Here is a 24620-nt window from a genome sequence, read left to right as displayed (position 1 = left end):
CTGACTGGGAGGCGATTTAACGACTTTGTCAAGTTAGTTGTTGTACTAATCAAGAAAGCTTCCGGGGTTTGCTACCAAAATAAAAGTCTCACCGTAGGATTTTTATTTTATTTCCGTGGACGTTGAGAAAAATACGTTACGACTTTTTTTTTGAGTTTTTCCTTGCCCTTTTGGGAGCTTAAGATCAGGGGATGCTTCGAGAATAATTGTCAATTTGTTCGTCTATGTGAAGCCCTTTGAGACTGCTTGTGATTTAGGGCTATATAAATAAACTTGACTTGACTTGACAAGCTCTAAATCTTTGTTGAGGATTAGTTATCCAGTTGCTGTGTGGTTTTTGTAATCAATTGCTTTGACATACAATTTACAAAATACCAATCCTCCATGCCAGCTATTGTATATATTCTCTGGATCATTGCTGCTAATGATAATTGTTTCTGACTCTGTACATCCTCTAACTTGTTTTTCCCATTTGTACTGGAATTGACGCACAAATCAATGCGTGTCTCTGTATCATGGAAATGCAGACGATGCCAGACCTTGGCCTTATCCCAACTTATTAAAACTCAACTCGAGCATCAAGAGGAAGAGAACAAATGAGGAAGCAAAAAGGGGGTAATTGGTACAAAAATGTTCCATAAAGATTGTGAGTTGGTGGAAAAAAATCACAGCACATAAAGAGGTAAAAAAAAAAAAGAAGCAAAGAAAAAAGGAGATGCATGAAAAAATAAATAAATAAATAAATAAATAAATAAATAAATAAATAAATAATATTTACCTTGTCTTTGTGCCATTGTGTTATGTCAACAACAGTGACTGTTGTGAAATGTGCTTCATAAATAAAGGTAATTTATGTATTTTATTGCGTTGTATTCATCATGATTCATCTAGGATGTTAACAACGCGACTATGGCCACAGCACCAACAGGAGTCTTTGATGTAGTAAAACTTGCCTCCTCAAGGCCATTAGAGATTTTCTCCTGCCATCTAATAATGGATGGGTTGTGCCTGGCACGGAAGGTGAATGTAATTAACCTGCGAGCGGGATGCAAACCCACGAGACCCGCAGCTAAAGGCACAAGAGTTTGCTAGGAAGATAAAAAAGCTGTGAAGTTCCTCGGGTCAGAAATTGATTAGAGACGCGATTCCGGAGGGAGCTGTGTTATTCCAGAAAAAGTGACATTTCTTCTATTTTACACTATTTTTACACCTGAGTCCAAACGTACAGCAAAATATGACTGCAAACATCAGTTTATGCTAATCTATCGACATTCCAATGAAAAGAAACTAAAGTGTCGTTTTCTTAAAAAGCAGCACTGGCCCGAAAGTCCAGCCTTGATTTTACAAGTAATTTTATTTTATTTTTGGTAAATTGTTCATCTTGTAGTCTGTTGATCATTTTTGACAAATATGTAAGTTTTGTTTTATCCTGTTGCCAAAAAAATGCGTGCAGGAAAACAATTTCCATGTTTAACCATTCAGAGCAGAAAAGCTCAACATGTGTTCCTCCAATTTTTGCTAATAGCAATCCAAACGTGAACGCTTTATACTTTCCTCTCAAAGTTATCGGCGGTCCACTTCCAACGATTATATTTCACAAGCATGAATATTAATATCACAATGCAAATTTACGTATGTACTCAATCAGAGGTTTCCGACAATCAAAAGGAAAGCACAGACCAAATTTGACGATGAGCTTGACCCCTCTGGTGTGATTAAATGTTGGGATGGCAGCCCAGAAGAAGTCGTGTCAAGAAAATAGGCCAACTTATCAACAGCTACCCAGAAAGCCACCATTTGGTGTTTTTTTCTTTAACTCCACAGCACAAAGACAAACCAGCACCAAATCTCGAGTTAAAAACCTGCACACACAACATCCTTACCGATTTATCGTTGAATGAAAGCGGCGCTAAGCCTCGCTTGCAAAAGCAACAAAAAAAAAGCCTTAGGCGAATCTTTCCTGTGTTTCAAAATCTTACAAAAACACTCTTGAGCCGACCGACGTGACTTCATTTTTACAACTAAGACACCTCGACTCAAAAAAAAAAAAAACCTGTCCAATTTTAGCAACAATGACAAAAAAGTGTCACCTCACCTCCAGGAATCTCAGCTCTGGCTCCATCATCTTCAGACATCAATCACTTGCTTTCCAAAAATGACACAGGAAAGGAAAGCAAAATCGCTTATCCTCTCGCCACCGGCAACCGTCGAGCTTCTCTCCTCTCGGTAAACAGGCAGTAGATCCCCCTCCTGCTCGCTCCCGCTTTTACTACTTTCCCCCCTCCACCCAAAAAAATGGTGTCATTCAAGAGTAAAATCACTCAACCTAGTTTCACTTGGCATCTTCAGACTGATGGTCTAATTCTGTGTCAGAGGGGATTTACCCGCCGAGGCCCATTGAACTGAATTTGCTTAAGCAAGAAAGACTCTTCTGAAAATGACCATTAGGAGCCGTTCAAAAAAATAAATAAATAATCAAATTTATGGAGATGAAGGAATGACTCAAAGCACGACGTCATGTCTGACTTACAACAGGAGCTCAAAGTCAATTTGATGTGCTTGGACCAATTTAGCAAATCGAATAAGACGAAGGAGACAGTGAATTGGAGTGCCGTGAAGATGCGAGGTCAAATCTTGCAGATCAAGATGCAAGGTGACTTTGTCCTCACTTCCAAGTGAAATGAAACTTGTTGATCCGCTTGTAAGTGGAGCTTTTTTTTTGATTTCACATCGACTTAAACACCTTTATAAGAAGATAAGCCTTTAAATGACCGAATCAATCAGGATGAGAGCTTTTTGCAAGCCCCCCTCGCCCCCCGCCCCTTCTTTCTTATAAAATAATCCTCTGCAACCTTTTGTGTTCGCCCCTGGAGGCCAGCCATAGATCTCAGGAATCGTTTCTGATTAAGGGGTGGAAAAAAGCTTTTATTTGTCTGTTGTCTGCACTGCGGTCAAATCTTTTCATTTTTTTTTTCCACCCGACTCTATTCTTGATTTCATTCCTCAATGTAGACAATGTCAACAATCTGTCTTTGAATGTCCACATCTTGTACGCAAGACTCGCTTTTAAGATGAAGTGACAGATTTTGTTCAATGTAGCTTTAGACGATCGAGAGTTTGCTCTTTTGTGAAAAAACAAAAGTTTCCTCAGTTTGGTCATTTCAGAGGTGTCAACTTGATGATTCATAGCGTCTAGAAATACCAGTCGGCGATCTAATGACGCCATCTAAAGAGAATTTTTTTTTTTTTCAAAAAGCACCCTCTACTCAACATCGCCCCCTACTGTTGCAAAATATACTCCTCAATAAGACTGTTTATTAACGCATTATTATCATTTCACATGTTATTTTCACACTAAACCACAAGAGGGCGCTCTAGACCCGTGGAATAATTGGAACTGCAACGGACGATGAGTCTGACGGAAGCCACAAAGAAGAGGAAGCACTATATCTTCTAAAAGTGACACAGAGGATGAAGATCTCATTGGATTTAGTGATTTGGAGTGACATGGATGGTTTGGTCAATTTGTTATTTATGCTATAGATATCTGAATAACTTTTAATATGTTACGACAGGCACGTTCTTAGTTCCTTGTTTATGTGTTAGCATGTAACGTTAGCATACCGCAGCGTTTAGCCTGTTGTTGCCTATTTTGTTTTCATTTTAAATGGCCTTTAAAGATGACATGTCTGTTCTTGGTGTTGGATTTCATCAAAATAAATTTCCCCCCCAAAATGCGACTTATACTCCAGTGTGACTTATATATGTCTTTTTCTTCTTCATTATGTATTTTATGGCCGGTGCGACTTATAGTCTGGAAAATACCGTAATGATCATAAATTGAGGATGAGAATGGAGGTCTGATTTTTTTGTTTGTTATTCCTATCTGTAAATGCAAAGTGTGTTTGCTTATTTGAAAACTAAAGAAACAGCAGATGGCATAAAAGTAGATGCGATGAAATGCGAGACGCGAAGAAGTCCATCTGAAAAACATTTTCTCTCCCTCTTCTCACCCTCCTGTGCCTTGGTATTGATGGCCCAGCTTGCAGTGTGGGATGTGAAAATTCACTTTTTGGCTAAGTGCAAAACGAGTTTGAGATTTTAACACGAGACAAAAATCTTTAATGTCTTTTAAAGAGACATTCTCACATTTTTTTTTTTTTTTAGCTGACTTGGACGTGAAATCACCTTGGCGTCTCGATGGAAGTACAATGATGTAATTTTTGAGTCTCTGAAGGAAGTCTTTTGGAAAAGCAATATTAATCTTGTCATTTATTCAAACACGCTCAAACGAAATTACACAAGATGACATTTACCGTGTTACATAATCCCGAAACTGCAACAAGTGCCAAAGTATCCATCTTGCTGCGGCATGTACTGAGTGGAATAGAATCATTTTCACCGACACTCATCTAATCCGGAGCACAATAATGAAAATAAGCAAAGATGAAAAGAAGTGTCCCACCTTGACATCCTTGGCCTGATGACACTCAATCTGATGAGAGACGGACGCCGTTTGGTTCATCTTTGCCTTTCTCTGGTCGATTCAGCTTTTGCTTCCTTCAGCGCAAAGTCCGACGTCTGTAGATTGTTTCCCCGCCGATGTTGTCGTTAAGCGACATCAGAGGCTAAATTCGCACTGGTCGATCCTTCTGGTTGTCACTTGGCGGCCTCCCTCCCGTGCTGTGTTGTGGTGGAGGTGGCCAATGCCTCCCACGTACAATTGGAAAGATGTCTCCTCGCCCTCGTCGGGATCTACTCTCGAGGCAAAGACGTTGCCAATGTTTGGGACAGAGCAGGATTTAAGCTTATTTAAAAAAAATAATAATAATAAATCTCATTTTAAAATCAACATTTGTTGGAGGACACCAAAAATCGGATTAAAAATAAATATATCTTTAAGCAAGTTACATGACACAAATTAAATTTCATTGGAATAGCGCCAATTCAAAACAAAAGTTATCTTAAAGCACTGAACACAACAACAAACAGCCCCCACCTAATATATTAAAGAAAATCAAAAGACAGCCTCATCAGCAACTTTAATCAGACCGTCCAGTCCGTCTGACCCATTTGGGCCTCAGGGTGTGGAATAGGACCGTTATGTCATGATGTCAATTATCAAATTACTAATTTCCATTAAATGTTGTGGAAGCAAGGTAGAAGACATCACACTTTGGGGCAGAGCCAGATCATTGAGGAATTCACCACACCCTTGCAATGATGACTCAGGAGGCAATGTACATGACGGTGATCTCATTTCAATTTCGTAAAACTTTATTCGTAAACCTCTTGGAAGGTTGATGTTCCGTGGTGAAAGTCCCAGGAAGAAAGTTCAAGCTCTCATCACCTCCTAGAACCTTGAGGCTCCTGTGGCAAGTGTCTGAGTAGTGGATCTCCAGCTCTACTCTCGTTGATGTTCTGGTTGTCAGCAACCCAGCCCGGCGGGACTGGTAAAGGAGGCGGAGCCACAGTCGCTTCCGTTCTCCCTGGAGGTTGGTCCGACTTAGCGCTGGCCCTACGTGGCTTTGGGACTGGGTGACCGCCGGGTTTCCTCTCATCCAAAATGTCCACCCCAGGAGACTCCTCAACAGTGTTCAGCCTTTTCAGAGCAATTATGGAGCTGGAGGGGGAGTGTCCACGGTGGCGGCTGAGGTCATCACGAATTACTGAAACACGTGGACAGGATCAAAAAATAAGCAAGCCACTTTTGGATCAAAAACGTTGAATCTCCATGAACCCACCATGACTTCGTCTCCTGAGTGCAAAAGCAACCTCCGGATCCATTCCCGGCTGCAGGGAAAAGTATTTCTGCGATTTGGCGATATTCTGATCAGGCTGCAAGAAGAAGAAGAAGAATCAGCACGGGATGAAGTAGTTTTGGGTTCTGCTTGAGGTCAGTGTTGGCGTGTGTCTCACTACCAAGTCTCGGAAGCTTGCGGATCGGAGGCTGCGTCTGATGCTCGGATGTCGGCGAATCAAAATCTCCCGGGCTCGGCCGTTGTCGGGCCGGTTGAATTTGTTGGTGTAAGACATCGTCTGGGCGGGGGGTAGGTGGAGGAGTGGTCATGGTAAGCTTTGGAACTGACATCTACTGATTGGCTACTGATTAAGAAATTAATTTTAGTTCTATAATGTTGATAGAAATTAATGGTATTTATGGATACATGAAGAGACTATCAATAATTATGATCATGACGGTTTGAATTTAAAACAGGCTCTTGAAATTGAAATTGGAAACAGTCAGCTTACCCTCTCTCTTATCTTGTACATGTTCTTCGACAAGATGTTGTGCATATCCCTCACGTCTGCAGCCAGCAAATTCTTTTTTGGTTGCGGCGAATTCCTCCTCTCGTCGCTGGTGAGGAGAATGAACAAGCCAGGGATAGTTTAGTCATTACAAAATTTGTATTTCAAGATTTCAAGTAGGTCAAGAAAGAACTAATTTTGAAAAAATTAAATAAAAATAAATACAAATAAATACAAGTAAACACAAATAAATACAAATAAATAGATACAAATTAAAATAGAAATAAAAATAAAAGAAATTAGCATTTTTTTTAAACTTACTGAAGCGACACAATGGACGGCGCAGCACTCAAGTCGCCCAGAGGTGTGTCCAGCAAATCAATGGCCGTCTGCAGTTCAAGTTTCTTGTACAGAGACACGATGCTGGACTCAGCCCTGTTGTCTCGAAGCAGTATGCGTCTCAAAAAGCGATCGTTGAACTTTTTGAACCTGAGCCCGCGACAAAATGAATTCTATCACTGAATAGATTCCAGGCTTCATTATTTATTTACGAGCCTACTTGTCTTTCCAGTAGTAGTGACTCCATTGGCCGCACAAGTCCTCAATGCCGCAAACAATATGCTCCATCACCTTGGCACAATTTTGAATCATAATAAGCAAGCAAATCAGATCAAATGAATAAATGGTGGGAAGCAAACAGACCAGGCTTACCCTGTTGTGTATTTCTACGTTGATGGTCCCCAAGTCTTTATTGGTCCTCCTGATATTTATATATTCGATGATTGGACGAATGCTAATACCCTGCCACGAGAAAACAAAAATGATTCGGATTTACATGACTCCATATTGACAGTAACAGCAGTCTAACGACGGCCCCCACCTGGATGAACACGGTGAAGATGATGATGGCGATGGAAGCGGTGACAAATAAATTCTTCCGGTTGATGCTGTCAGGCAGAGTGAAGACCAAAGCGAAGCAGATGGCCCCTCGAACGCCTCCATAGGCCAGACCAAACTGGTCCTTGAATGTGAAATGGATGGTCCGGAATGGGTTTATGATCTGGGACAGGACCAAAATTCCTGCAGGGAGATTGGGGGTGTTGTTACTGCTCAAACAGATGTTTAAAATCGGATGGATGCCTTTGGTCTGCACTCACCGATTCCTCGCCAGAGGAGGGCAAACACGAGGGTGAACAGGATGTAGGCCCAGTTCCATTCATGTTCGGTCGTGATGGTAATCACCCCCAGGAAGAAGAAGATGAGCGTTTCAGAGATGGTGGCCAACATCTTGATCACGTGGCGGATGGTCGTGCAGGATCTCTGAGACACGTTCTCCTCCACGTAGTACTTCATCGCAATTGCACATATGATAATTCTGCAGGGGGACGGGAAGATGTGGAAAAATAGGAAGTGTTGATTTTAGGAAAGACAACAAATTTAGTTTAGAAATATTAAAAAATATATTATATATTTTTTAATTAATTGTAATTATTATTTTTATTACATTTATTATTATTTAAAAAATAATGCTAAAGATATTTGGTTTTATGACATGGATGTGTGCAGCTGGGGCACTAAAAAAAAAAAATCAAACCACAACAGTGCATGATTTGTCATGTTTGAGCAACGTTTACAAATCACATTGAACTTCCACCTCCTTGAAAGAGGAAGAGCAAGTTTGACATGTTCTGTCAGTCCACGAGAATCTGGAGTTTTATAGATGACAATCTCATGAGCCAACACAACTGTGTGAATGAAACGACTGGAGCATGATGCAAATATTTTTGGTTTCTACTTACGCGAGGACGCTGGAAATGGCAAAGAGCTCAGCCGCCAGGTAAGCCAAATAGCTGAACAAGAAGACAAATAGGGGTTCGATTTGCCTTGCGTTGTGCGTGAAACGTGTGGTGAACGCCGCCACGAAGCCAAACACAAGGCCGAAGAGGATGCCCCCGACCCCCACGACCAAGAACCGAGCCATGCCCAAAAACACATCGGTGGATTCAAAGCTCGGCATGTCCGCCACGAAGGAGAACATGCTATAAAGTACCTGCCATGACAAAAAAATAAAATAAAAAGTCCAATTCATATCAGTGCAGGTCAACAAGTTGGTTTCCATCAAACAAAGAGGAATTGATTTGTGTCACGCGCTATAAATAGAAAAGAAAAGCAGGACACTCACCACAGTGACAGCATCATTAAAGAGTCCCTCTCCAAATATGACAATGTGTGTCTGTTCGTTAACATCGATGTCATCAAACACGGCCAGCACAGCCACGGGGTCCACAGCGGAGATGATGGAAGCAAATAACAAATTTTCCTGCAGATTGATATCTTGAACTCCGAATGCTTCACACTGACAAATGGCAAAAAGCGAGAGACCGATGCCAATGCTGTTCCACAGAGTTCCCACCACGGCAAACCACAGAACCGTGCCCACGTTCTCGAAAAATGGCCTGGTGGGCATGAAATAGCCGTTTTCCAGGACTATAAGCGGGAGCATGTAGAGGAAGAAGACGTTGGAGTTGAGAACGGCTGGCGGTTCTTCTTTAACCGAGTGCATGATGGCACCGACGATAAGGCCGATGGAAATCAGCAAGCAGGATTCGGGGATCCAGATTGTGATTTTGTGGTAAATATTGAAACCTGGGGAATGAAGTTGCACTTTAAAGAAGTGCACAGTAAAAAAAAGTACAAAAAAAAAAAAATCAAACTTACCAATTTTGGCAAAGGAGGCCAGCAGCACCCAGAGCGTGAATTCAAAGGGGATTTGTACCCGAGGATAGTCCATTGTAAACACGGGTAGATTGGCCCTCTCCTCATCAGGGAAGGCCTGAGGTTGTTCAATTTCATCGAGGAAAGGTTTGATGTTCGGCGAGCCGGTTGCCGTTGACGATTCCGAATTTTCAATTTCACATTTTCCTCCATAATAGCAGAGAGACAAAAGAAGAAGAGCTGGTAAAGTTTGTCCGTCAATCAAATCCAGGCCGCGCATTTCTGCAAATCACAAGTCCGGATAAATCAAATGGCAGCAACCGGTGAAGAAAAAAAACCACAATGGGCTGATATACTCCATTTCAGTCATGAAAAAATTTGCAGATGCATTTTCAAATTCACTCTTCTCTCTGACGAGACTCGGGTGAAATGAAATTTTAGTTTCAACTGTTGTTCAACCTGTTGGTAACAAGTGCCTTGCCTACTGGGTGTGGCAAAGCATTGTTGGGACTTTATATATTGTTTCCCTTTTCCCCCAGGCTATTCTAGCTCACAGTCTGAATAAGACTAAAATTTAGCCATGATTAAAAAAAAATGATCAAGCACTGGACACCAATTCAGCACTGCTAAGATTTAAGTTGGTAGACATTAAATTACAACTCTTGCCCACAGGATGGTGCAAGAGTAATTCCAACCAGACTGACTGGAAAGCAGGACACTAGCAAATATTGCTGCAGTGACTTTCAAAGTGTCGCAATTGTGGTAATCAGGCTCCCTCTAGTGGTATATCAAAGAATTACAATTTGGGGGGGTAAACAGGATAAAATACAGAATGCAAGAAAACGAGGTCAGCGTGAGGCAAATGATTGACACCTCATAGATCACGACTTCTGTCTCAATACACCCCCTCTAAAAAAAATTGACAGTTTTAATAACAAACTGGGTGGGGTGGGGGATTTAGAGTACAATGTTTCCTAGTCCTTTACTAAGCCTTGCAAAAATATAAATGTCCCATATGAACTATGACAGAACACCTAGACCTACTACGTTACTGTATGTAGGCCGTAGTTGTACTGTAATTATAGACCAAGTATTTGTGTGTTAATGTTTTGCTGTACTATAATCATCAGCAAATTTGAATTTATTTTAGTTCATTTTTAGAGTTGGCACTTTGGTACATTAAATTTGTCTTTTGGTTTTGTTTGTTTTGTTTTAGGTTTTTTTTAAAATGTATTTAAGAGTTGTTTAGCATACAGACACTCAAGTTTTCTATTTGTAGAATGAACACATATGCCAGGGTTTTTTAACTGGTTTTGTGCAAGGGACCACCATTATAACCAAGAAGCAACTCGGGATACAGGCTATTTATTTATCGGGCTACTCAGCTACATTTGACATCATTTGAATGGGTAAATGAATTTACAAAATTAGCTGGAAAACAAATCAAGTCTAAATAATGAATGAATTTTATTTTCAAAACCGTTACAATTGTTTCCAATCTCGCAGCCCACTTGCATTACCCTCCACGGACCACTAGAAAGCCGCGGACCACCAGTTGACAACCTCTGATATATACACACACGAAAGAAAGTGACGTTTCTTGTACGTGATGACGTCACCTGATGTCACGCAGGAGGCGGAACTAGCCCGCTCGGCTGCCTGTCACTTCTGCCGCAGTCGGAAAGACGTCCCGACGACAAATAATAATGTTTTCCCATATTTTACGTGGATAATCTACTATGTAGTGAAAAGCAGAATGTAAGTAATTACCGCAAAACACTTATTTGCACTCAAATAATTTCTTAGTCGATGTGATGTCGCTTTTCCTGTGTTGTTGCTTGAGTGTTTACATTTTTGAAAAAGGAGCTTGTTCGCAGATTTCAGTCTTTTTGTATTGTTGACATTTTCCCCCGTCAAGTTGTGCTTTTTATGCATTAACCTCGGAAAATGGAAGGTCAAACATGCATAAAAACGGATTTGGTGATGAGTCCCTGGCAGGAAATGACTCAATTGTGTAGTTGCAGTTTGTGCCTGCCTGCATTGTGTCAGCCAGGTTGCAGTCTTTAGCTACATTACGTAACTTAGGAAACACTATTTTATCCTCCTAGGATACTATTGTTGTTTTTCTCTTGTTGTTTCTGTGCATGAGTGTGCGCTGTGCGTGCGAGGTGGCAATGATTTTTTTTTTAAATCCTTGGAATAGTATGAAATGCAACATGTTTCTCTGCCAGTTTTGATCATTTGATCATTTCACCGTGAAGGTCATTGAGGTGAACAGGAACCAAAGTGCTGTTGTGCATGCTTAGTTTGAAATTTTACCACCTTTGACAATATCTCTTGAGGATATCATGAAAAGTTGACACCCACCGCAATCGAACACTAAAGTATGAGGCGGATGTGCAAACGGCCACCGTGCCATGCAGCCTGATTCAAATTCAAAAATGTGATTTAACTTTCGAAAAACAGTGATCAAATTTTTGGGCTATTTTCTGACATGTTAGGGATCACACAGTCACTGAATCATAAATTATGTATATCAATTTGAAATAAGGGCCTAACCCTAGTTTGAACCCTTAGTTTGAAACCCTAACCCTAGTTTGAAACCCTAACCCTTGTTTGAAACCCTAACTCTAGTTTGAAACCCTAACCCTAGTTTCAAACCCTAGTTTCAAACCCTAACCCAGGTTTGCCATCCAGGCTTGAAAGCCGAACTCTTTTTTTATACATACATATAAGGTATCAGGATTTAATATAATACATCTGTTAGCTGAGGGACTGTGACACAGAAACAGAGCTATGATACTGGATCTCTCAGGGTCCGGTCTAATGAATCATTAATGAGTGTCGAGGGGGATGGGGGTGGATTGAAAAATGAGAAATCAAAGCTGTGTGTGCATGCGTGCTGGCGCATCACCCAAAATGTGGAAAAACCGTTCCTGTGGCTTGTGCGGAAAAATACATAAAACTGTCAAGTTACTCATAAAACTCAACTGTACTGAGTCTATAAATAGAGAATCAATCTTTTTTCCCTTTAAAATCAATCACCAGATTTGCGAAGATAACGTCTGTCCGACGTGCCTGGAAAATAACGACCCCGTCTGTCCATCCATCCATCCATCCATCCATCCATCCATCCATCCATCCATCCATCCATCCATCCATCCATCCATCCATCCATCCATCCATTCATCCATTCATCCAAATCTAATCTAATCAACCTACGACGTTGCCGAAGTGAAAGAGTTAAAAGGCCGGGCCGGCCGCTGGCGTGTCAGAGGAAGATGAGAGGTTCTGAGACCGCAGCTCCATCTTTGCCTCGTGAGGCTCTCGGCAACGTGACTTTGTTTACATCCACGGTTGACGAGAGGAGGCATCCTCGGCGACGTGCCGAGATGGAAGCTGTCATGCGACACTGATTCACCCTGATCATGACCCCATGTTGGCATCCGGACACTTTGTTTGGACATTTTAAGGAAAGTGCATCATCATGGTGGTTGCTAGCAGCTGCCAAAACAGTGACTGCATGGATTGATAAATAATTACTAATCGGGTTTTATCAGACATCAGCACCAGTAAAATTCCTCCTTTCGTTTTAGAAAGACTCAACGGGCAAAAAAATAGAACACATTTATTACATAGCTTCACATCACGTAGCAGACCGAGGCTTCGAACATACAAAGTGCGGCAAACTTGAGTAAATACGTGTCAGCAAACAATGAAATAAATATATCCTTGAGAACGAGATGGCTCTGCGCATACAGAGTAGGAACGGTTCCTTTTCCAGAGGCTGCGACGGTGACTCGGTGTGATGGTTGGAGATCGGCGATGGTCATTATCATGTGAAAGGCTTACAGCTGCTGTGTCTGTCCAAAGACATTATTCATGCTCGAGTCTAATGAGCTCGCAGATGGCACACACAGTGCGCTAAGTATTAGCTTCAATCAACGTGGGGGGGGAACACTTTTTGCGGGGGAGCTTTTCACTTTTGTCAACACGTAAGCTGTCGCGAGTACTAAAGCTTGCCTTGTGTTTTCTCATCAGATCGTGACCCCCGTGCCACCCTGCTCTTCAGTTGTCCCTTTCACCTCCCGGGAAAAAAAAAAAAAAAGACGTACAAAAAGGCTCTTCAATATTGTAAGATACAGCCACATTTATTTGATCTTTCTTTATAGAATAAAAAAAACAAAAAACACTAAAATGAAAAATTATATTCGTGAAGATGTGAGCTAGTTCATAAAGCAACGTGTGCATTTGTCAAGTAAGAAGAAGCAGATTTAGGAGAAGATGAAGCTACTTCACCTTGCTCATTTTGCCAAAGACAACCCAGTCAAAAAAATCTCATTACCATGTTTGGTGAACTGGACGCGCTCCAAGCACACTGACACGCACACACACGCACAGAAACACACTCGCTTCGACACATGAGTCACAAAGCAGTTTAAAAAAGGAAAGCATGTTAGATCAAGTGAAAGGTGAACTTCATGACCGCTAAATAAAAGATAAACATTATAGAGGACGCCCCACAGTAAGTGCTGCATGTTTTCAGTGTTTCCATGACCCCCCCCAGAAATGTGCATGCTCTCGACTCTAAGTAGGTTAAATATAATATAGATATAATATATACTATCTATAATAGTATTATATTATATATACCATATATATGTAATATAATATAATATAATATAATATAATATAATATAATATAATATAAAATAATATAATATAATTTAAGTATCTTATCTTATATAATATAAGTATAAGTAATATAATATCTCGACTCTAACTAGGTTAAATATAATATAGATATAATATAATATATACTATCTATAATAGTATATAATAATAATTGTTGTATAATAAACAACCATATTATATATACCATATACGTATTATAATATAATATAATATAATATAATATAATATAATATAATATAATATAATATAATATAATGTAATGTAATGTAATATAACATAATATAATATAGAAAAATAGGTGTAAATGTGAACGAATGCTCGTCTATCTATATTTGCTAATGTTTGGCGGCCAGTTAGTTGGGATGGGCTCCAGCTCACCCTGGACTCTGAACAGGATAAGTCGTAGAAAATGAAAGTGTGTGTCCCAGATTTTCCATTGACCATAAATCCTGAGCGCATGTGCCTCCAAAAGGTATACACACACTTGACGCAAGGATTTGAAGCGCCCTTGTATGGCCACTTTTTGCTCCCCCCCCCCAGCACTAAATGAATGTTTGAAGCCCATGTACTTTAAACACAGTCATCAATTTAATTTTTATATCCACTGTCTTATCAGTTAAAAATGTATCGAATGGTACGTCTTTTCCGGTCCACTGGCCTTAATAGATGTTGTGAGTCAAACTGGGACGAGAGTTATCAGGAAGTAGGCCGTCAGCGATTAACCTAGAAGCACACTTGACATAAATCCCTCTCAACTTAAGGAATTTCATTTTTCCCCAAACATCAAATACACATTCATGTACATTTTCTGTAAAATGCAAAGAAAAAAAAATCTGACTTGTGCTTGTCAATGTAATGAATGATTGGGTTACAGCAGCATGTAATATCAATCTTAGCCCGTGCAGCCTGAAGAATATTTTGTGTGTGTTAAATACTGCACACATTATTCATCTTGAATACCTTTTGCGCTTTACGGCCTGAAGAAAATTAAATTTGGACAGTAGTGTGGTTTGTGGAACACGTGTTAGTCTCCTTTATTTTTTACTTTTTGTCACAGAGTTTCCACTTTGATCTGATTTGGACTGTGTGAACTAAATTGTATCGCAGTTTCACAAGCTCTTCCTTTTTTGTTTACTAACTCCTTTTGTGGTCTGATGTGTTCCTCTTTTTTTGTCTGCAAGCAGATTCGTTCTCAGAAACACCCAATTTTTCCACCTAACTGGTACATTACCTTTTATTGTAAACAACTGCATTGTTCTTTTTTGTCATGTAGAAAGATAATATTCGTTTATGGAATTGTGGATCCGGACTGGGTAGGCAAGCAAATCACATGGGAGTGTGTGACGGCTCGGATTTAAGACTTCGGGGCTCCTGCCATCAGCGCCTCCTCCCGAACCAGCATGTCAGGGGGCAGAGAGCGCGCCGGCCGGGCCCAAAGGCCGTGGTCAGTCTACCGGGCAAACACGTTCCAGTTGTCCAGTGAGATGATCGGCTTGGCGCTAGCAGGTAAGCGAGATGAAGATTACGTTCATTGTCGAACAATATGTCATATAAAGAAGACATTAATTTTATTGACAACACAGGATGGCGTCAAAGCACTAGTTATGACTGAATTCAATTCCGAAACTCACTTCAAAGTACAATCATTGACAGTGAGATGCCACCAGATGGCGCCAAAGCGTTGCGCAAACGTTAATGCAATTGTTCATCGTCGACATTTGACTTATCACTCATGTGAGGTCCTACATTGTGTTCCAGGAAATAGTCAAGACCCAGATGAACCTGTGCTGGAGTTCAGTATCGGTGAGTCCCAAAAAAAAAAAAATGGTCTCAATTCGTTTGCTGGGGTAATTGTTGACTGCGCGTTTTATTCGGCAGCTTGCGCAGAACTCCTGAATCCTGCTTTGGATCGTAAACCCAACGCTTTTGTAGCGGTGAGCTGCACAACGCCTCCACAGGCTTTCTGGACCAAACACGCCCAGACAGAAGTCATAGAGGTGATACTCGTACATTGCATCGAACGACTCGCCGAGGCATGTTTTCGAGGTACTGAATAATATTGTCAACAGGGTACGAGCAACCCCATCTTCCTCAGCAGCATCGCCTTCTTCCAGGATTCCAACATCAACCATCAGACGCAGGTCAAACTGGCCGTCTACGACGTGAAGGATCGTTCCCAGGGCACGGTGTGACATCCGCGCTCGCAGTCGTCCCGGTCACTCACACGAGGAACTCAAATTCGTTTATTTTTTTTTACCTCCGTTAAGATGTACATGCTAGGCTCGGCACTTTTCCCCGTGAAGGAGTTGTTGCAGGACAAAGACCACAGACTCGAGATGGAGCTCAGGTAACACGTGTGAAGTATTCTTCCGAGCCATTGCGTTCTGGCTTCATCGATTTCGACGCACAGGTCGGCGGAGAACAAGCGTGTGGGGAATATCTCGGTGGCCGCGTGGAAGATGGAGGAGAGATCGGATCAGAGACTTGCCGTCAGCCGCCTTCCAGACGGGATCAACGGCCGGGTAGGATGCAGAAAGACACCAGAAGTCACTTATGAAGCGTATCGTCGAGCCACTTCCTTCATTGTTCCCTAGAGACCATCGGTGTCAAACTCAAGGCCCGGGGGCCAGATACGGCCTGTCACATCATTTTATGTGGCCCCCGAAGACAAATTGTGCATCAACTTCATCTGTCAATACTAAAGTTACACATTTTCCTTCACTTTTAATAAAATACAGATATTGCTAGCAATTTTTCTTACCATTGTATAATATTTGAACAGTTTTTACTGGTCTTCGGTTTCAAACTTATTCATCAGTTTGTTGACGATCATAATGGCCCTTCGAAGGAAACTATGACTACGATGCGGCCCGTGACAAAAATGAGTTTGACACCCAAGCTGTTGAGTCTCTAGGTGTCAAACTCAAGGCCCGGGGGCCAGATACGGCCCGCCACATCATTTTATGTGGTCCGCGAAGACAAATTTCACTTTTTAAAAACAATAGCACTATTGCTTCCAATTTTTACTACCATTTGTCTTTTTAAAATATCGGAACAGTTTCTGATTTCAAAACGAGTTATTCATCAGTTTGTTTTGTAGACTATGACTACAATGCGGGCCGTGACAAAAAATGACTTTAACACCTCTGCTGTAGACGGTGCTGCCGGTGGACGAGAGCCTGGCAGAGGCGATGGGAGTTCGAATCAAGTACGCCTCACTATGCAGAGACAGCCTCCTGCGGGCAGGTATAACGACATCCCTCGGTAGAAATGTCACCACATCAAATTATCCAGGAGTGTATCGATTCCACCTACGAGTGTCAGGAAGGCTCTAAAAATAACACACATCCAAATATTTCATCTCCTCAGTATTCGGCGGCACCATGTCCAGAATGTACCGCCTCCCAACAACCGACGGCAACCACCTGCGGGTGCTGGAGCAGATGGCAGAGAGCATCCTGTCCGTGAACGTCCCTAAGCAGTTTGTCAAATTACTACTGGAGGAAGACGCAGCCCGGTACCACACGCTTGAAGATTGCTTTGTATTGGACGGCGATATTACGTTTGAATATTTTTCCCCTCGGCAGTGTCGTCGAGCTGCAGGAGCTGGGAGAGTTGTCGCCGTGCTGGGAGAACCTCCGACGACAGATCGTCTCACACTACCAAACGGCCACGGCCTCGTACCAAGAAACGTTGTCTGACCTCGGAAATTACAGAGGTTGGAATATTATTCGCTGCTGTATGTTGACGGCACTCGCACAAAAAAGATCTCTGGCTAGAAGAACAGCTCGCAAATCCGTTAGCAAAATTAGCACGCTCCTGAGAAGGCAATCTTATCTCTGAAAAATTTCATCGGCATTATTGACTGAGAAATTTGGGATTAAGGATCGCCGTTACGGTTCTTATCTTGGCCTCGTCCCCTATCCCCACCGCAAAATCGATTGGCAATCCATCAGATGAATTTTTTTTGCTGCATGTACGATGAGACCATGACTGTAGCCGCTATCTCTATCACCCCCCCCCCCCGCCAGGACCGTCATTCAAAGCCAGCAGCCGCAAGGCCGACAAGAAGATGGAATTCATGCCCACCAACTTGCACATTCAGAGGATGAGGGTGCAGGATGATCTGGGCTTCGGTCAGATACGCCATACAGGACTCGCTCGCTATCTTGGTCGCGTTGGACTCACATTTTGTTTTCTTCTAGAAGACACTTACGATATCGTCACCGTCGGGGCGCCGGCTGCGCACTGCCAAGGGTTTAAAAACGGCGGCCTGAGGAAACTCACTCAAAAGTTTGAGGAGGCCAAAAAACAGTAAGTTCACAAATTGTTTGCAAAAAAGATCACAAAATCATATTTTCCTTTCAATTCACTCAGTTTATCATTTTGGCTCCAGTCAGTTTACTTTGTGAATTATTGCGTAATTTCTGCATTTTTTTTTTTGTTCTTCCGAAGCTTCCCTTTAATAGTTTTGTTTTTGTGACTTTTGTGGTCAGCGCATATGAGGAGTTTTGGTGAGTTGCTTTGCTTCTTTTCATTTTGTTTGTGTTTGTGCAACAAGCAGCCATCACGCCGCATTCACACACGACCCAACAGCCAATCACTGGACTGCGTGCTCACGTTTTGAAGAAATATATTTGGGGAATTTAAAAATGTCGAAATTAAGCTTATTTGAAGTGTCCTTGTTGCATTATTTGGATTGATGTGCATGTTATCTGATGTGCGTGCTATGGAAATACTTACTGTGCGTAATAAGCGTTTTTATAATCATTTATTTTTAATATAAGATATTGAATTTTTTTTTTTTTCTTGTGAGACTCTAGTTTACCAGGGGTGTCCAATCATTTTACTCTGAAGGCCACATACAGGAAAATCAAAGGATGAAAAATACACTTTAACACTCTTCAACTTTGATTCATTAAACATCCCAAAAACAAAATAGTCCATCGAGCAATTTTATACATTCGAAATATATGAAAGTTGTTTTGAAAAAATTATTTCTGTTAAAGATCTAAAGGCACTTTTTTTTTTTTTCTACATTTGTTAGTCTTGCTTTTTTTATTGCAGGCTGTATTAAATATTATTTTGAGTATCTGGCCCAAAAATGGAATGGACTGAAATGGCCCCCTGAGCCATATTTTGGACACCCCTGACATATAAGTAAACCGTAGAAAATCTAAGCCAACAAGTTTCTAAAACGGAATGTTTGCTCTCTGCAGCAGCGCCCTGTCCAGCTCGCAGTCTATCGTCTTCATTCCTCAGGACGTGCTTCGAGCCAAAGAGATCATCGCCCACGTCAACACCCTGAAAACGCAAATCAACTATTACGCCGAGAGGCTTTCCAGAGCCGCCAAGGAACGCTCGGTCAGCGCGCTGGAAAGGACGCTCGCCACTCTGGCCGATAAGGTACTCGACCGGCACGTCCAAAACGATCTCTACGTGACGATCACATGACCTGGCGTGATATTTCACTTCTCAGACTCGACAGCTGGTGACGGTTTGCGACTGTAAGCTGCTCGCCTCGGCCATTCAGGCGTTGAATGCGGCTCGTCCCGAATACGTGGCCTCCAAATCGTCTCCCTCCGCCGAGTCGGAACAAGTCGTCCTCCGTAACGACCAGGACACGCTACTCGCCAAGTGGAGCGGCAGCAGCAGTCGATCGTCGCTGCACGTCGACTGGCACGAGGAGGAGTGGGTGCGTGACACACATACTCACTTTTTTTTTTGTATTTGGCATTTCCGTTGATGGAACTGGAACTCCACTGTCAGGAGAAAGTGTGGATAAACGTGGACAAATCGCTAGACTGCATCATCCAGCGCGTAGACAAGCTGCTCCGAAAAGAAAATCCCCACGACGCCGTTCGAGAGAGAGCCCACTCGGACTTGCAGGGCGCCGGCGTTAAGAAAGGTAACTCGAAGTTAAGTCTGCCACAAAAATATTAAGATGCCTGCAAATTCAAATATTTTTAAAAAATATTGCGCAATGACTAAATCTATGGCGTGCAAAGGTGATGGGAAAAGACGTGCTTTCTGGATCAACCCGGGAAGTTCATCACAAGAGTGTCCATCATCATCTTCATCATTGCCTCCATCATCCTCATCATCATCCTCCTCTTTGCCTGGCTTCTCATCCGTATGCCCTCTGAACTTTGACCCGAAAGCCTGTAGGTTTATCCATCTATCCGTTTCTATATTTCACTTTAACCTCCTCCAAGTTTCGGAATCCGTCACTCATTTTCTCGAGAGCAATGGTTCTCAAATAGGTCCTCATTCATTTTTCTGCACATTCCTGTGACTTACAGCGCTCGCCAATCGCGCATCCCTCCCTCTCGACGGAAGCCCCAACGTTGAGGAGGCGTACCCAGGTAAGATCTTTGTCTTCCAGATGTTTTCTTTTCAACCACGTCAGTGAATTTGACTAGATTTGTGATTCCAGGAGAATGGAGCGAGGCGCTCTACCCGCTCCTCACCACGCTTACCGACTGCGTGGCCATGATGAGCGAGCAGGCCAAAAAATCCATGGTCTTCCTCCTGATGCAAGACGTCGCCCCCACCGTCGCCATGAACGTCTCGCTGCAATACCGCCGCGACGTGGTTTTCTGCCAGGCGGTGGGTTCATCGTGATCGTTGGCGTGTTGCGCGGTCACATGACGTGTTTCTCCGTGTGTGTCGCAGCTTACCGCTTTGGTGTGCGGCTTTATTATCAAACTGAGGAACTGTCTACGTGATAACGGATTCCTTCGGCAGCTTTACACCATCGGCTTGCTGGCTCAGTTTGAGTCCCTGCTCAGCACCTACGGTACAATTTCAGACCTTTTGGAGGAGCTTACGAAGTACATTTTTCCAAAATGATCCAAAAAAATGTATTTTTAAGTTCTGCGTGCGTTTTTTTAGGGGAGGAGTTGGCCATGCTGGAGGACATGAGCGTCGGCGTCATGGATCTGAGAAACGTTACCTTTAAGGTGTGTGTGCATCCCTCAGGATGTTCTCGCCGCATATCTCGCCTGACAAATTTGCCCTGATCTTTTGAAGGTCACCCAGGCGACGGGTAGCTCGGCCCCAGATATGCTGCCCATCATCACGGGTAACCGCGACGGTTTCAATGTCCGGATTCCTCTGCCGGCAACCATGTTTGACGCGTTACCACGGGAAATCCAGAGCGGGATGCTACTGAGGGTCCAGCCGCTGCACTTCAACGTTGGCATCAACGAGCAGCAGACGCTGGCGGAGAAGTGAGTGAGCGGTACAAAGAATACAAAAAATGCTGGTGTTTATTTTTTAAGAGTCTGGAACGGATTGATGACATATCAATTGAAGTCAATGGCAAAATTGATTTGACATATGCTACTTGGTGACCCAAATAAATTTGAACTCTGAAGTGAAGGTAGCAATAGTGATGCTTAGCATGTTTCAGGTTTGGAGACACGTCCCTTCAGGAGTTCATCAACATGGAGAGTTTGACGAGGCTCGTTTCTTACTACGAACAGTTTAAAGAAGTCCTGCCCGAGGACTGTAAGCGTTCGGCAATACATCGAAAGAAACGTCACGCTTTCCGTCGCCAATAAAATCTTCTTTCCCACGCGCAGGCCTGCCGAGGTCTCGTTCTCAGACCTGCCTTCCGGAGCTGCTCAGATTTTTGAGGAAGAATGTGGAGGCCCGGAAAAACAAGAACGTGGACATCCTCTGGCAGGCGGCCGAGGTGAACTTCCTCTTAAGCCTTCATTTTTAGCTAGCAAACTTTCTGGCTCATTGGTCCGTCTTCTCGGCTCATCTCAGATCTGTCGACGGCTTAATGGGGTTCGTTTCACAAGCTGCAAAAGCGCCAAGGACCGCACGGCCATGTCGGTCACCTTGGAGCAATGCCTGATCCTGCAGCACGAGCACGGCATGGCGCCGCAGGTCTTCACTCAGGCGCTCGACTGTATGCGCAGGTGAGACACACAGTTAAAAAAAAAATAAAAAATGACGGGTGGATTTTCACAGTATTTTATTGCACCAAATGCAAAAAGCCGAATTGCGTTCCGGCTGATCGAGTAGTCTGCAGTTCTGTTTAGCTCGCAACCCTTTTTCCGCTCCACACTCCCTCATCAACCACCAAGCATGGGAAAAAAAAAAAAAAAAAAACGTCTACTCCGAGAATCTTAGCAACAATCCAATATATTGACATTTACTAATATTCATCTTTCTGAATTGTCTCCTGTTTTCTCTCTCTTTCTCTTCTTTTCCCGCTTCCTTCTTCCTATGACTATCATGCGACTCATTGATTTTTTTCGAGATCCTTCATGGGCCTTGTCATTATTTCTCATTGCGTCACCTCTCCGTATGTACCCGCTGTGTGTTTATTTTGCCGTCCTCTCCTCCCGTCGATTTCTTGCTCCTCCCGTGCCGCTTCTTTGGTCACCCCCCCCCCTTTTTCATGATTCATGTCTCCTTGCCCTTCCTGCCCCCCGCCGCACCTCAGCGTTGGGACGAGGGAGGGTGTGATCCAGAAGAACCTGAGCGGTTTACTGCCGGTGCGTGACTACCGCTTGGACATCAGCCTCCTGTACTCGCTGCCCCTACTGGCCCTCAGTCCCAACCTTCTGGTGGCTTGGATCTTCCTCAGCGTGACTTTTATCTTGGCAAGACTTCGCTGCTGCTGAGTGCCTGAGAATCCCTTATTCAGTAGCGCCCAGCCCAATTTTGTTTGGTGTGATTGCAATAGCCACCACTAGGGGGAGGTGATGTGGTTCTGGAGCAGTTCCATTGTCTTTCGCCAACTCCGCAAGCATGTACAACCGATGCCTCATTTCCGGAAACATTATCCTGATCTGATCTATCTTAACTCATTCGCTGTCAGGCCAATCAAAATGAATCGTTGACGTCTATGGCCGTCAATGGGAGCGAATGGGTTAATATTATGCAGCAGTTATTTCATGTCAGACTGTGGTCACTCTGCTACTACGGTTTGGAAAAGCACTTTGGATGATTAACATCATACAGAAAATGAAGTCAAGTGACCTTAATGGTTTTGTGTATCACATATTTGAAACTAGCAATCAACCAATAGATGAGTTTGTACAAATATGACATTTAAGGCATTGAAATCGATACTTGTCCCTGTCTTCATGCACATTTGCACATTATAAAGGTTTAGATTGATGCCAGAGGAGGCAAGAATGTGTTTCATGAAAATACATGCACTAGTTTTGGTGGCTGTAGACGATTGAATGAAGGATTATTTTATTTTGTGGCGTATTTTTGGACGCTGTCGCTTTTGCTGTCTTTGGAGCGAGACGCAAGTTCGAGGTTACGACAATGTAGCTTGCCCAAGCGCTGGGCAATTTCCAGTGCAGATTTGGAATTGTTGCCAAATGGGTAAAAATAGCCGAACAATCAAAAATACTGTAACTCCGATCAAAAGTGATGTTGTAGTTAATCGTCCTTGTAAAAGTTCAACTAGGCTCAATGAGTGTCAATTTTGCCAGTTCTTGCTCTGATAGGTTGCCTGGAAAACCGGCACTGCTCATTCTTTTTTTTTTTTTTTTCGAGCCCAAAAAATATATATATAATATATATATTATACATATATAATATGTATATATATATTATATATATATAATATATACATGACGAATATGTAAAGGGCAATGAAAATAATTTGTAGTCAGGTTCCATCCAAAAAGTTAGGACCTTGCTTTTGACATTTGTTGGAAATCTCTAAATGAAGTATTTATCGATGTATTTATTTTAATTTTATGTCTGCTCACATGTTCTGAACTACCTCCGAGAAACCCTTTGAGTATTTCTGTCAAATCCAAAAAAAATTAGGTGGAAACCATTTGTGCGTGATCCATAATCATTATTTTTTGATCACACGTGCTTCCTCTCAGATTATTTCAAAAGGCTCATAAATGCAAAAATATATAGTTTATTTTTATTGTCTTTAACCGTGACATTGTTGATTAGAAAGTGTTGTTGTACAGAAAATGTATTTCAATGCTGTTATATAAGAAAGTATGGATATTTAAGATAGCTGGATCATAACGCTTCTGCAATAAAGCTGTATTCACTATTGCTCAATTATAGGCCCATTTTGTGTGTTTTTATTTGCCACAGTTGATAGAGTTACGATTTCCAATTCGTTTGTGTAGTTGTGAATCATGATGAAAAAAAAAAAAAATGTTCCTCCCCCCCCCTAACCCTTTCATCCCAACTTTGTGACTCATGATCTGTTTCTTGTCTCACCAGCGAGGGCTGCAGACGCGAGAACACTGTGAAGAACGTGGGCTCCAGAAAGTACGCCTTCAACTGTCTGCAACTCAAAGCCTTCCCGAGACACTACCGACCGCCTGACGGAACTTACGGGAAAGTGGAAACCTAACACTGCCTTCAGGTTAAGAAAAAAGAAAAAAAAATCCAATGATGGACAGTGCCTTTGCCATTAAAAGCCTTCACGGTTATGGATTGTGGTTGCTTTTTTTTTTTTCTTTTTTCCACGGGTGCACACACACACCAAATGTATATGATTACACTGGTGTGTTTGTTTTGTCATCAAATAATGTCAGATGCAAAAACCGCTTCAGCTAAATAACGTGCGGCTCCATTCAGCAATCACAAAGAATGGCGGTAATATTTATATTTGGTCGTATGTTACATTTCACTAATATCAAATTATTGGAAGAAGGGTGAAATGTGGTTTATTTTTTTTGCTCACATTCTAGCTATGTTTTTATGTAAAAGGTGTCTTAAATGCAATTAGAGCTCTCAAAAAAGTCACTTTGTGTATTGTAATTTGGAGTAGATTTCATGTTACATGTCTTTAAAGATGTGTTTTTTTTTCCACAATTTTCAAAGCAGTTGTAAATAAACAATCTCTGATATTAAAATGTTACTTGTACTTGACTTTATATGACTTTTTTTGGTCTTATTTTTTGGAAGCTGTCTTCACTGGCCTCGTTCTGTAAATCTAGTGGCCGCTC

At 42.2% G+C, this 24620-nt stretch overlaps 2 protein-coding genes across 10 annotated transcripts; one reads left to right on the top strand and one right to left on the bottom strand.

Moving 5' to 3' along the window:
* Positions 1-4284: 4284 nt before the first annotated feature.
* On the bottom strand, positions 4285-9383 carry LOC147062721 (sodium/hydrogen exchanger 2-like). Of its 2 annotated transcripts, XM_085927644.1 has the most exons (12): positions 8968-9383; positions 8432-8895; positions 8049-8299; positions 7407-7624; positions 7130-7329; positions 6961-7050; positions 6809-6879; positions 6571-6738; positions 6253-6358; positions 5923-6039; positions 5745-5838; positions 4285-5669 (listed from the first exon to the last, which is right to left on the bottom strand). In XM_085927644.1, exons 1-12 carry the CDS (start codon positions 9242-9244, stop codon positions 5347-5349), a joined length of 2379 nt encoding a protein of 792 aa, XP_085783770.1. In that variant the 5' UTR covers positions 9245-9383; the 3' UTR covers positions 4285-5346. The 2 variants fall into 2 exon arrangements, with proteins under 2 accessions (XP_085783770.1, XP_085783777.1); XM_085927651.1 differs by lacking the exons at positions 4285-5669; positions 5745-5838; positions 5923-6039 and having other exon boundaries at positions 6244-6358.
* A 1216-nt stretch (positions 9384-10599) lies between these two features.
* On the top strand, positions 10600-24548 carry LOC147062720 (inositol polyphosphate-4-phosphatase type I A-like). 8 transcript variants are annotated; one of them, XM_085916731.1, is made up of 27 exons: positions 10600-10722; positions 13006-13098; positions 14933-15165; positions 15418-15462; positions 15538-15656; positions 15729-15845; positions 15927-16006; positions 16070-16181; positions 16815-16905; positions 17029-17176; positions 17247-17377; positions 17691-17795; positions 17868-17973; positions 18156-18173; positions 18882-19065; positions 19139-19354; positions 19429-19567; positions 19668-19823; positions 19962-20024; positions 20096-20268; positions 20335-20458; positions 20554-20621; positions 20692-20891; positions 21074-21171; positions 21246-21358; positions 21436-21590; positions 23890-24548. In XM_085916731.1, exons 3-27 carry the CDS (start codon positions 15060-15062, stop codon positions 24020-24022), a joined length of 3000 nt encoding a protein of 999 aa, XP_085772857.1. In that variant the 5' UTR covers positions 10600-10722; positions 13006-13098; positions 14933-15059; the 3' UTR covers positions 24023-24548. The 8 variants fall into 8 exon arrangements, with proteins under 8 accessions (XP_085772857.1, XP_085772850.1, XP_085772887.1 ...); XM_085916724.1 differs by having other exon boundaries at positions 17865-17973; XM_085916761.1 differs by lacking the exon at positions 18156-18173.
* Positions 24549-24620: the final 72 nt, after the last annotated feature.

The sequence above is a fragment of the Syngnathus leptorhynchus genome, chromosome 1 (genome assembly GCF_054491065.1).
Source record: "Syngnathus leptorhynchus isolate UIUO chromosome 1, UIUO_Slep, whole genome shotgun sequence".
Classification (NCBI taxonomy): domain Eukaryota; kingdom Metazoa; phylum Chordata; class Actinopteri; order Syngnathiformes; family Syngnathidae; genus Syngnathus; species Syngnathus leptorhynchus.
The sequence above is the reverse complement of the archived record's forward strand: the minus strand, read 5'-3'. Positions and strand labels throughout refer to the sequence as shown.